At 33.5% G+C, this 13,249-nt stretch overlaps 1 protein-coding gene across 1 annotated transcript in view; it reads right to left on the bottom strand.

Annotated features, from left to right (window-relative positions):
* Positions 1 to 13,249, bottom strand: part of LOC119600964 (ATP-binding cassette sub-family C member Sur) — a gene marked incomplete at its 3' end in the record, with an annotated part of 118,086 nt that overhangs the window by 38,454 nt on the left and 66,383 nt on the right. Inside the window, 2 exon segments of the mRNA XM_037951570.1 lie at positions 1,025 to 1,166; positions 3,034 to 3,295. Of these exon segments, the coding sequence (XP_037807498.1) occupies positions 1,025 to 1,166; positions 3,034 to 3,295 (404 nt within the window).

Genomic DNA, 13,249 nt, shown 5'->3' with positions numbered 1-13,249 from the left:
TAGTTCTGTTCTAGTTCTGTTCTAGTTCTGTTCTAGTTCTGTTCTAGTTCTGTTCTAGTTCTGTTCTAGTTCTGTTCTAGTTCTGTTCTAGTTATGTTCTAGTTCTGTTCTAGTTCTGTTCTAGTTTCTGTTCTAGTTCTGTTCTAGTTCTGTTCTAGTCTGTTCTAGTTCTGTTCTAGTTCTGTTCTAGTTTCTGTTCTAGTTCTGTTCTAGTTCTGTTCTAGTTCTGTTCTAGTTCTGTTCTAGTTCTGTTCCTAGTTCTTTCTAGCTATGTTCTAGTTCTGTTCTAGTTCGTTCTAGTTCTGTTCTAGTTCTCTTCTAGTTCTATTCTAGTTCTGTTAGTATTAATCTTTTTATTTTAATGAAGGGTATGCAAATAGAAATACATATTAATTTACTACCACAGTCATAAACAAAGCTATAAGTCAGAAATTAAAATGAAACTAAAAACCAACACAAAATATTGTGAAATGAAAAAGTAAATTTCAAAACATAATGAAATGGAAAAAAAATTGAAAAATTATGCAATAAATTAAATATTTCTTTGTTGAAACATAAAATAACAAGAAGAAAAGGAAAATAATTGAAACTCTACTAAAGAGAACAAATGAAAAAAATAATTCAAATTTTAAGCACTAAAATAACTATTAAAAAAACATTTGAATTGAATTAATAGGAAAATAAATAATAAACATTTGGCTAAAAATATCGAAAATAAATGTTATAAAAAAATTAATATTTGTCTATCAGTTATACCTCAAGGGCAAAAGCTTTCAAAAAATGTGTCCTTTTTCTTCGCAACAAAAATATAAAATTTATTAGTTTTTTAACACCAGGAAGTGACAGTTGAGTTATTTTTTCTTTCTCTTATTTTCAAACTATTTTTATTACAGTTAAAAATATCTTTTTTTGAAGCACAAAAGGCGAGTAAAAAGAAAATGTCCTTTTTCTAGATTTCGATATATGTAAGTGTGTGTGTCTCTGTGTTCAAGCTAGTTGCGAGAGTATGTTTTAGTGATAGCACTTACATTGTGTGCCTGTTGTAGTAAATTTAATTGTTGTGTCACTAAAATGACAGTGCGATTGGCTTTCAATAGCATTTTTTTAATACTTTGTTCAAATATGTGACGGGCCACTTCATTGTCTAACGATGATAAAGGATCATCCTGCAAAAAGAAAAGAAACAAAAAGAGAAAAAAATATATAGAAAATATAAAAATCATTAAATTAAAAAACTAACATTTCAAGACATGCAACAAAATTAACAAAAAAACAAGTAAGAAGTTATAGTCGGGCGTGGCCGACCATATGATACCCTACACCAATTGCGAATATTAAATGTGAATAATTTCAATAATGAAGCATTTCTGTTAAACTTATATAGGTTCCAAATAATGTCTGTTCATGTACGGTTGTATGCTGACTAGGAGAAATAAAAGACCGATTTCAATAATTTTCAACAGCCTTCGTCATTGGATCCAGAGAATAGTATGTGACCCATTTTAACAAATTATATTCAAAATTGTGATCTGTTGCGTGCACACAAGGTTTACACGGTCACAAAGACGCACATAGCTTAATAAGGACGAATATTTTTGAGTGTTACAAACATCACCACATTGTGCCAACTTTTAGATAGATAGTAGTATATTAGACGTAGTTAAAAGATAAAGGTCCGGATGTATGGGGGCTAAGGCAGAAATTGAGCCGATCCTTATAAAATGTATTATTGGGAATTATCTATATATATAAAAATGAATGTGTATTTGTTTGTATGTTTGTATGTTTATATGTTTGTGTGTTTATATGTTTTCTTCAGATTTTCACAGCGTATTCCTGTATATCTGGCAATAGGCCTCCTTTTTATTTCCGATCATGGCGAAAAATTACAGTGTTATTTATAATTATATCAATTATGCCAATTTTTGGGAAGATAGTAGTATATTTGTCGTAGTTATGAGCTAAAAGGCCAAAATCGGTAGGTCCGGTTGTATGGGGGCTAAGGCAAAAATTGGTCCGATCCTTATAAAAGTTAATGTCGACATTTATGTTTATATAAAATCTATTTGTGGCAAATTTCATCGTAATACTTGTGTTTATAAATGATGAATGGACATTCAAGTCATTTTCTGAAGGGGATTTTGTATGGGGGATAGGGTCAAATAATGCCCGATCATTATAAAAATCGACAGTGTTATTTATAATTATATCAAACTTAGTTGTGCCTTGTGATTTTTGGACAGATATTAGTATATTTGACAAAGTTATGAGCTAAAAGGCCCAAATCGGAAGGTCCGGGTATATGGGGGCTAGGGCAAAACTTGGGCCGATCCCTATAAAGTTTATTGTTGGGAATTATGTCTATACAAAACTCATTTTTGCCAAATTTCATCGTGATACTAGTGTTTATAAGTGAATTGTGGACATTCAAGTCATTTTCTGAGGGGGACTTTGTATGGGGGCAAGGGTCAAATAATGTCCGATCTTTACGAAAATCACTAGAATTATTAAGACATATATAAAACTAAATTTTTCCAATTTTTGTAGAGATAGTAGCTCATTTAACATAATTATGAGGTCAAAAGCCCTATTCGGGGGGTCCGGTTGTATGGGGGCTAGGTGAAATAATGGACCGATTTCAACCATTTTCAATAGCGTTCGTCCTTGTACCAAGAGAAGTGCATGTTCTAAATTTCATCAAATTATCTCAAAATTGCGACCTGTAGAGTGCGCACAAGGTTTACATGGACACACAGACAGACAGACAGACAGACGGACGGACGGACGGACAGACGGACATAGCTTAATCGACTCAGGAAGTGATTCTGAGCCGATTGGTATACTTTAAGGTGGGTGTAGGACCAATATTTTTGGGTGTTACAAACATCAGCACAAACGCATAATACCCTCACCACTATAGTGGTGTAGGGTATAACTACTAGAAAAATGTTCACTAAGTAAATAAAAATGAGCTAAGAAGAAAACAGCTGATGGCAAAAAAATATTAAAATCTTGTCCCTAACTTCCACTCACCATTATCACCACATTAGCTGAGGAATATAAAGCTCTAGCTATGGCCACTCTTTGTCTTTGACCACCCGACATATTGATGCCACGCTCTCCTATCACCGTCAAATCTCCCGCCGGCATCAGCTCTATATCCGGTTTAAGAGCACAGGCTTCTAGAACAAAATCATAGCGTCGTGGACGAAAAGATTCCCCAAATAAAATATTCTCACGAATGCTGGCATTAAGCAGCCAGGGCTGTTGGGGTACAAAAGCAATCGTAGAGGTTCTGAAAGGATACAAGAAAACTTGTTTAAACTAAAGTATAATTTAATAAGCGTAAACCCAATATTATTATAAATATTTTATTTCATTTAATCACTAAATGACAGCAATATTTCTGTATATAGTTGGTGTTTATAATTGGCGAAATTAAATTTACTTTATTGCAAAATATTGGATATTAAAAATTATGAAACATTTTAACAAAATATGCTAAACAAACTGCTAAACAGATTTTACTCCCTTTTTGAAAAACAATAAAGGGACGATAATCAGTTAAATTGGGTTCCGTTTCAGTTCACATCCACTTCAGTTTCAGATCAGTTGTAGTTAAGTTGTACTTCATTTGTAGTTCAGTTCTATTTCAGTTCTGTTCAGTTCTAGTTCAGTTCTAGTTCAGTTCTAGTTCAGTTTCTAGTTCAGTTCTAGTTCAGTTCTAATTCAGTTCTAGTTCAGTTCTAGTTCAGTTCTAGTTCAGTTCTAGTTCAGTTCTAGTTCAGTTCTAGTTCAGTTCTAGTTCAGTTCTAGTTCAGTTCTAGTTCAGTTCTAGTTCAGTTCTAGTTCAGTTCTAGTTCAGTTCTAGTTCAGTTCTAGTTCAGTTCTAGTTCAGTTCTAGTTCAGTTCTAGTTCAGTTCTAGTTCAGTTCTAGTCAGTTCTAGTTCAGTTCTAGTTCAGTTCTAGTTCAGTTTCTAGTTCAGTTCTAGTTCAGTTCTAGTTCAGTTCTAGTTCAGTTCTAGTTCAGTTCTAGTTCAGTTCTAGTTCAGTTCTAGTTCAGTTCTAGTTCAGTTCTAGTTCAGTTCTAGTTCAGTTCTAGTTCAGTTCTAGTTCAGTTCTAGTTCAGTTCTAGTTCAGTTCTAGTTCAGTTCTAGTTCAGTTCTAGTTCAGTTCTAGTTCAGTTCTAGTTCAGTTCTAGTTCATAGTTCAGTTCTAGTTCAGTTCTAGTTCAGTTCTAGTTCAGTTCTAGTTCAGTTCTAGTTCAGTTCTAGTTCAGTTCTAGTTCAGTTCTAGTTCAGTTCTAGTTCAGTTCTAGTTCTAGTTCAGTTCTAGTTCAGTTCTAGTTCAGTTCTAGTTCAGTTCTAGTTCAGTTCTAGTTCAGTTCTAGTTCAGTCTAGTTCAGTTCTAGGTTCAGTTCTAGTTCAGTTCTAGTTCAGTTCTAGTTCAGTTCTAGTTCAGTTCTAGTTCAGTCTAGTCAGTTCTAGTTCAGTTCTAGTATCAGTTCTAGTTCAGTTCTAGTTCAGTTTCTAGTTCAGTTCTAGTTCAGTTCTAGTTCAGTTCTAGTTCAGTTCTAGTTCAGTTCTAGTTCAGTTCTAGTTCAGTGTTCAGTCTAGTTCAGTTTCTAGTTCAGTTTCTAGTTCAGTTCTAGTTCAGTTTCTAGGTTCAGTTCTAGTTCAGTTCTACTTCAGTTCTAATTCAGTTCTAGTTCTGTTCTAGTTCTGTTCTAGTTCTGTTCTAGTTCTGTTCTAGTTCTGTTCTAGTTCTGTTCTAGTTCTGTTCTAGTTCTGTTCTAGTTCTGTTCTAGTTCTGTTCTGGTTCTGTTCTAGTTCTGTTCTAGTTCTGTTCTAGTTCTGTTCTAGTTCTGTTCTAGTTCTGTTCTAGTTCTATTCTAGTTCTATTCTAGTTCTGTTCTAGTCCTGTTCTAGTTCTGTTCTAGTTCTGTTCTAATTCTGTTCTAGTTCTGTTCTAGTTCTGTTCTAGTTCTGTTCTAGTTCTGTTCTAGTTCTGTTCTAGTTCTGTTCTAGTTCTGTTCTAGTTCTGTTCTAGTTCTGTTCTAGTTCTGTTCTAGTTCTGTTCTAGTTGTTCTAGTTCTGTACTAGTTCTGTTCTAGTTCTGTTCTAAATCTGTTCTAGTTCTGTTCTAGTTCTGTTCTAGTTCTGTTCTAGTTCTGTTCTAGTTCTGTTCTAGTTCTGTTCTAGTTCTGTACTAGTTCTGTTCTAGTTCTGTTCTAAATCTGTTCTAGTTCTGTTCTAGTTCTGTTCTAGTTCTGTTTTAGTTCTATTCTAGTTCTGTTCTGTTCTAGTTCTGTTCTAGTTCTGTTCTAGTTCTAGTTCTGTTCTAGTTCTGTTCTAGTTCTGTTCTAGTTCTGTTCTAGTTCTGTTCTAGTTCTGTTCTAGTTCTGTTCTAGTTCTGTTCTAGTTCTGTTCTGTTCTAGTTCTGTTCTAGTTCTGTTCTAGTTCTGTTCTAGTTCTGTTCTAGTTCTGTTCTAGTTCTGTTCTAGTTCTGTTCTAGTTCTATTCTAGTTTTGTTCTAGTTCTGTTCTAGTTCTGTTCTAGTTCTGTTCTAGTTCCGTTCTAGTTCTGTTCTAGTTCTGTTCTGGTTCTGTTCTAGTTCTGTTCTAGTCCTGTTCTAGTTCTGTTCTAGTCCTGTTCTAGTTCTGTTCTAGTTCTGTTCAGTTCTAGTCTTCACTATAATGTCGTCAATACAGTTTTTCCAAAACAATTGTTCTCATTCCTTTTAACACATAACTAAAATCACTGTGTAATTAAAATGTGTATGCTTGAATGTATATAATTATACTAATAGCAGTTTATATAATACAAAAGTATATACATACATTCATAAATATACGTACAGTTGTTGCAATGTAGTGGGGTGTACACATTTAATTATTGTTTATTATTTATACGAAAATTATCATACACAATTTTAAACCTTTTAACTTGATTTAAATATTTAATTAATTTATGCCACAAAATATACTACACAAAGACTCCCCCTGAAATGAGAAAAGGAAAGTGCTCATGGGGCATAACTTTTCTGCTAAATTTTGCCCCATACATGGTGTGAGTGGGAGAGATAGAAAAGGTGTAGAGTAATTGTATGTTTGCCTAGGTAATTGAGTAAATTAAACAGTAGGAAAATAATAACAAACCCATTCTATGTTTTCCAATTTTAACTCTGAAATATAGTAAATATATTTGTTATGAATACTTAAGTAGCTAATGTGGGAGAATATATTAGATTTTATGGGTTGTAGTTGATTTTTGCTAATATGTACATAGTTGGCAAACTTATATTTGTTGTAAAACTAACGAAGGTACAAATTTCTACTATTTTTCTGAAAGTTTTGTTTAAGATTTGAGTATTTATAGTTTTATTATTTATTACCAGAAAAGTTTATTTAGGCTCTGACAATTTCTTTTTAACCCAAATATATTCCATATAAATCTTAGTTGTATAAATTAGTTAACTAAGGAAACATTAATTGACGATAAGTAACTTATTTAATAAAATATTAAAATAGGTAGGTAGGTTCATAGGAGGATGTCTACTATCAAATCCGAAGAAATACACCTAGGCCACTATCGGGCCTGTTGTGCGCTCCTTAAAATATTATAATAACTAGTACAGAACTAGAACAGAACTAGAACAGAACTAGAACAGAACTAGAACAGAACTAGAACAGAACTAGAACAGAACTAGAACAGAACTAGAACAGAACTAGAACAGAACTAGAACAGAACTAGAACAGAACTAGAACAGAACTAAACAGAACTAGAACAGAACTAGAACAGAACTAGAACAGAACTAGAACAGAACTAGAACAGAACTAGAACAGAACTAGAACAGAACTAGAACAGAACTAGAACAGAACTAGAACAGAACTAGAACAGAACTAGAACAGAACTAGAACAGAACTAGAACAGAACTAGAACAGAACTAGAACAGAACTAGAACAGAACTAGAACAGAACTAGAACAGAACTAGAACAGAACTAGAACAGAACTAGAACAGAACTAGAACAGAACTAGAACAGAACTAGAACAGAACTAGAACAGAACTAGAACAGACAGAACTAGAACAGAACTAGAACAGAACTAGAACAGAACTAGAACAGAACTAGAACAGAACTAGAACAGAACTAGAACAGAACTAGAACAGAACTAGAACAGAACTAGAACAGAACTAGAACAGAACTAGAACAGAACTAGAACAGAACTAGAACAGAACTAGAACAGAACTAGAACAGAACTAGAACAGAACTAGAACAGAACTAGAACAGAACTAGAACAGAACTAGAACAGAACTAGAACAGAACTAGAACAGAACTAGAACAGAACTAGAACAGAACTAGAACAGAACTAGAACAGAACTAGAACAGAACTAGAACAGAACTAGAACAGAACTAGAACAGAACTAGAACAGAACTAGAACAGAACTAGAACAGAACTAGAACAGAACTAGAACAGAACTAGAACAGAACTAGAACTGAACTAGAATTGAACTGTGAACTGTTTATGTCACTATATGGCTATTATAACTATATTTTAAACCTAGACTCACGCATCTTCATTTCTCAAACTATAGAAATTCAAAATTTTACATTTAATTTAAAATTCTATCAAATGTAACAGTTTTTCTTTTTCATCGCCAAAATAAATTGAACAAATTGTGTCTAATCAAAACAGATAAAGTAATACATATAAAAAATTCAAGTGTTAAATAAAACTCAAGTAAAGGAATAAATAAGTTGCTGTCAGATGTTTGAAGAGTCATAAAAATTTTTCTTTTTTATTACAAGTACATAATATTCCCTGCCACATTTAGTCTTTTTGATCTCTGCCATTTTCATCTTAACATCAATGCAGTTGAAAATTATAAACACTAAAAGCAACTTTTGCCCTTTTTTTTGCAAGCAATTTTTACTGCTCAACTCATTTCTTTTATTGAAAAATGAGAAGAAGAAATAGGAGGCGAAATTTTTACTTAAATATGTTGCAATGTCGGTTACAGAAAGTAAAAATAAGGAATCCTACAAAAGACATATGATGTTTATGCTCATCACGTAAGAGCAATTTATCACAAATGTTAATTTTATGGGGTGAATACTCACTCGTTTAAGCACACACTTACAGATGGACGGACAGATATACTGAGAAAACAGTCATAGGACTCAAACTTATTGAAATTTTTACGCAATTTTTTTAACGATAACTGTGTGAGTATTCCTGTAAGCTTGAGTATGTAGCAGGCGTTTTTAGTTTTTTTTCTCTTTTGTATAGTTTTATCAATCTTTAACAGTCTGATAATGATGACGATGATTTTTGATGATGATCTAATATGCATATGCTTGCACTTATAGACAAAGTCATCAAATGTTGTTAAAAGAAAGCAAAAAAAGCAATAAAGCAGAAAGTCTAAACTATAACAAAAACTAAAGTAATACTCAGAGGGTAAAATACATAAAGCGCATAAAAATATAATAACAAGTTAAAGGATTGTTTTTTTTTTCATAAAAAAATACAAGAAAAACTAAAGAAATAGCAACAGTTACACACATAAAAATAGCAGAAATATATACACATTTTGAACTGCTATCCTGCATTCTCTCCTACATCTACAAATCCTCAACCAACATAAAACAGACGATATTTCCTTCCCTCATACTTTTTCACATCTATGTAAATATAAAGTAACAATTTCTTAAGTACCAAATAGTATTGCATACTTAAAGGGCGTTTTTTCCTTATTTGCAGGAAAATTGCACTTATAAAACATAAAGGGATATGTGGTTTAACTGGTATTTTTTTAATGTTTAAATACAAATAATAATGATTATGTAAGGTTGTTGCTGTAACTATTGGAAATGTCTGAGTTTTGCATAATATTATACAATATTAAACATATTGCTTTAAGTGTTAGCAAGAAGAGCACGTTGAAATTTTATAAATTTTATTTAATATTTTACTCAAGCAGTTGAGTTTTAGTGACGTTGTAAATATTTATACTAATGAGAAGAAATATTTTGCATTCAAATGACCAAAAAGTTGGGTTGTTGTTCTATTAAGAAGGTGGGTGTAATTTTGCACAATGGTGCAACATTTTTCAAACAAATCATTTTTTTTTAAATAAAGGTCTAGTCCAGTGGCTAGTTGAGTCTAGTTCAGTTCTAGTTCAGTTCTAGTTCAGTTCTATTCGTTCTAGTTCGTTCTAGTTCAGTTCTAGTTCAGTTCTAGTTCAGTTCTAGTTCAGTTCTAGTTCAGTTCTAGTTCAGTTCTAGTTCAGTTCTAGTTCAGTTCTAGTTCAGTTCTAGTTCAGTTCTAGTTCAGTTCTAGTTCAGTTCTAGTTCAGTTCTAGTTCAGTTCTAGTTCAGTTCTAGTTCAGTTCTAGTTCAGTTCTAGTTCAGTTCTAGTTCAGTTCTAGTTCAGTTCTAGTTCAGTTCTAGTTCAGTTCTAGTTCAGTTCTAGTTCAGTTCTAGTTCAGTTCTAGTTCAGTTCTAGTTCAGTTCTAGTTCAGTTCTAGTTCATTTAGTTCAGTTCTAGTTCAGTTCTAGTTCAGTTCTAGTTCAGTTCTAGTTCAGTTCTAGTTCAGTTCTAGTTCAGTTCTAGTTCAGTTCTAGTTCAGTTCTAGTTCAGTTCTAGTTCAGTTCTAGTTCAGTTCTAGTTCAGTTCTAGTTCAGTTCTAGTTCAGTTCTAGTTCAGTTCTAGTTCAGTTCTAGTTCAGTTCTAGTTCAGTTCTAGTTCTAGTTCAGTTCTAGTTCAGTTCTAGTTCAGTTCTAGTTCAGTTCTAGTTCAGTTCTAGTTCAGTTCTAGTTCAGTTCTAGTTCAGTTCTAGTTCAGTTCTAGTTCAGTTCTAGTTCAGTTCTAGTTCAGTTCTAGTTCAGTTCTAGTTCAGTTCTAGTTCAGTTCTAGTTCAGTTCTAGTTCAGTTCTAGTTCAGTTCTAGTTCAGTTCTAGTTCAGTTCTAGTTCAGTTCTAGTTCAGTTCTAGTTCAGTTCTAGTTCAGTTCTAGTTCAGTTCTAGTTCAGTTCTAGTTCAGTTCTAGTTCAGTTCTAGTTCAGTTCTTAGTTCAGTTTAGTTCTAGTTCAGTTCTAGTTCAGTTCTAGTTCAGTTCTAGTTCAGTTCTAGTTCAGTTCTAGTTCAGTTCTAGTTCAGTTCTAGTTCAGTTCTAGTTCAGTTCTAGTTCAGTTCAGTTCTAGTTCAGTTCTAGTTCAGTTCTAGTTCAGTTCTAGTTCAGTTCTAGTTCAGTTCTAGTTCAGTTCTAGTTCAGTTCTAGTTCAGTTCTAGTTCAGTTCTAGTTCAGTTCTAGTTCAGTTCTAGTTCAGTTCTAGTTCAGTTCTAGTTCAGTTCTAGTTCAGTTCTAGTTCAGTTCTAGTTCAGTTCTAGTTCAGTTCTAGTTCAGTTCTAGTTCAGTCTAGTTCAGTTCTAGTTCAGTTCTAGTTCAGTTCTAGTTCAGTTCTAGTTCAGTTCTAGTTCAGTTCTAGTTCAGTTCTAGTTCAGTTCTAGTTCAGTTCTAGTTCAGTTCTAGTTCAGTTCTAGTTCAGTTCTAGTTCAGTTCTAGTTCAGTTCTAGTTCAGTTCTAGTTCAGTTCTAGTTCAGTTCTAGTTCAGTTCTAGTTCAGTTCTAGTTCAGTTCTAGTTCAGTTCTAGTTCAGTTCTAGTTCAGTTCTAGTTCAGTTCTAGTTCAGTTCTAGTTCAGTTCTAGTTCAGTTCTAGTTCAGTTCTAGTTCAGTTCTAGTTCAGTTCTAGTTCAGTTCTAGTTCAGTTCTAGTTCAGTTCTAGTTCAGTTCTAGTTCAGTTCTATTCAGTTCTAGTTCAGTTCTAGCAGTTCAGTTCTAGTTCAGTTCTAGTTCAGTTCTAGTTCAGTTCTAGTTCAGTTCTAGTTCAGTTCTAGTTCAGTTCTAGTTCAGTTCTAGTTCAGTTCTAGTTCAGTTCTAGTTCAGTTCTAGTTCAGTTCTAGTTCAGTTCTAGTTCAGTTCTAGTTCAGTTCTAGTTCAGTTCTAGTTCAGTTCTAGTTCAGTTCTAGTTCAGTTCTAGTTCAGTTCTAGTTCAGTTCTAGTTCAGTTCTAGTTCAGTTCTAGTTCAGTTCTAGTTCAGTTCTAGTTCAGTTCTAGTTCAGTTCTAGTTCAGTTCTAGTTCAGTTCTAGTTCAGTTCTAGTTCAGTTCTTTCAGTTCTAGTTCAGTTCTAGTTCAGTTCTAGTTCTAGTTCAGTTCTAGTTCAGTTCTAGTTCAGTTCTAGTTCAGTTCTAGTTCAGTTCTAGTTCAGTTCTAGTTCAGTTCTAGTTCAGTTCTAGTTCAGTTCTAGTTCAGTTCTAGTTCAGTTCTAGTTCAGTTCTAGTTCAGTTCTAGTTCAGTTCTAGTTCAGTTCTAGTTCAGTTCTAGTTCAGTTCTAGTTCAGTTCTAGTTCAGTTCTAGTTCAGTTCTAGTTCAGTTCTAGTTCAGTTCTAGTTCAGTTCTAGTTCAGTTCTAGTTCAGTTCTAGTTCAGTTCTAGTTCAGTTCTAGTCAGTTCTAGTTCAGTTCTAGTTCAGTTCTAGTTCAGTTCTAGTTCTGTTCTAGTTCTGTTCTAGTTCTGTTCTAGTTCTGTTCTAGTTCTGTTCTAGTTCTGTTCTAGTTCAGTTCTAGTTCTAGTTCAGTTCTAGTTCAGTTCTAGTTCAGTTCTAGTTCAGTTCTAGTTCAGTTCTAGTTCAGTTCTAGTTCAGTTCTAGTTCAGTTCTAGTTCAGTTCTATTTCAGTTCTAGTTCAGTTCTAGTTCAGTTTAGTTCTAGTTCAGTTCTAGTTCAGTTCTAGTTCAGTTCTAGTTCAGTTCTAGTTCAGTTCTAGTTCAGTTCTAGTTCAGTTCTAGTTCAGTTCTAGTTCAGTTCTAGTTCAGTTCTAGTTCAGTTCTAGTTAAGTTCTAGTTCAGTTCTAGTTCAGTTCTAGTTCAGTTCTAGTTCAGTTCTAGTTCAGTTCTAGTTCAGTTCTAGTTCAGTTCTAGTTCAGTTCTAGTTCAGTTCTAGTTCAGTTCTAGTTCAGTTCTAGTTCAGTTCTAGTTCAGTTCTAGTTCAGTTCTAGTTCAGTTCTAGTTCAGTTCTAGTTCAGTTCTAGTTCAGTTCTAGTTCAGTTCTAGTTCAGTTCTAGTTCAGTTCTAGTTCAGTTCTCAGTTCTAGTTCAGTTCTAGTTCAGTTCTAGTTCAGTTCTAGTTCAGTTCTAGTTCAGTTCTAGTTCAGTTCTATTTCAGTTCTAGTTCAGTTCTAGTTCAGTTTAGTTCTAGTTCAGTTCTAGTTCAGTTCTAGTTCAGTTCTAGTTCAGTTCTAGTTCAGTTCTAGTTCAGTTCTAGTTCAGTTCTAGTTCAGTTCTAGTTAAGTTCTAGTTCAGTTCTAGTTCAGTTCTAGTTCAGTTCTAGTTCAGTTCTAGTTCAGTTCTAGTTCAGTTCTAGTTCAGTTCTAGTTCAGTTCTAGTTCAGTTCTAGTTCAGTTCTAGTTCAGTTCTAGTTCAGTTCTAGTTCAGTTCTAGTTCAGTTCTAGTTCAGTTCTAGTTCAGTTCTAGTTCAGTTCTAGTTCAGTTCTATTTCAGTTCTAGTTCAGTTCTAGTTCAGTTCTAGTTCTAGTTCAGTTCTAGTTCAGTTCTAGTTCAGTTCTAGTTCAGTTCTAGTTCAGTTCTAGTTCAGTTCTAGTCAGTTCTAGTTCAGTTCTAGTTCAGTTCTAGTTCAGTTCTAGTTCAGTTCTAGTTAAGTTCTAGTTCAGTTCTAGTTCAGTTCTAGTTCAGTTCTAGTTCAGTTCTAGTTCAGTTCTAGTTCAGTTCTAGTTCAGTTCTAGTTCAGTTCTAGTTCAGTTCTAGTTCAGTTCTAGTTCAGTTCTAGTTCAGTTCTAGTTCAGTTCTAGTTCAGTTCTAGTTCAGTTCTAGTTCAGTTCTAGTTCAGTTCTAGTTCAGTTCTAGTTCAGTTCTAGTTCAGTTCTAGTTCAGTTCTAGTTCAGTTCTAGTTCAGTTCTAGTTCAGTTCTAGTTCAGTTCTAGTTCTGTTCTAGTTCTGTTCTAGTTTGTTCTAGTTCTGTTCTAGTTCTGTTCTAGTTCTGTTCTAGTTCTGTTTAGTTCTGTTCTAGTTTGTTCTAGTTCTGTTCTAGTTCTGTTCTAGTTCTGTTCTAGTTCTGTTCTAGTGTGTTCTAGTTGTGTTCTAGTTTGTCTAGTTTGTTCTAGTTCTGTTCTAGTTCTGTTCTAGTTTTGTTCTAGTTCTGTCTAGTTCTAGTTCTGTTCTAGTTCTGTTCTAGTT

Source organism: Lucilia sericata, unplaced genomic scaffold (genome assembly GCF_015586225.1).
Source record: "Lucilia sericata isolate MDLA Ls3-8-SP2 unplaced genomic scaffold, ASM1558622v1 Contig000130F_arrow, whole genome shotgun sequence".
Lineage (NCBI taxonomy): Eukaryota > Metazoa > Arthropoda > Insecta > Diptera > Calliphoridae > Lucilia > Lucilia sericata.
The sequence above is the reverse complement of the archived record's forward strand: the minus strand, read 5'-3'. Positions and strand labels throughout refer to the sequence as shown.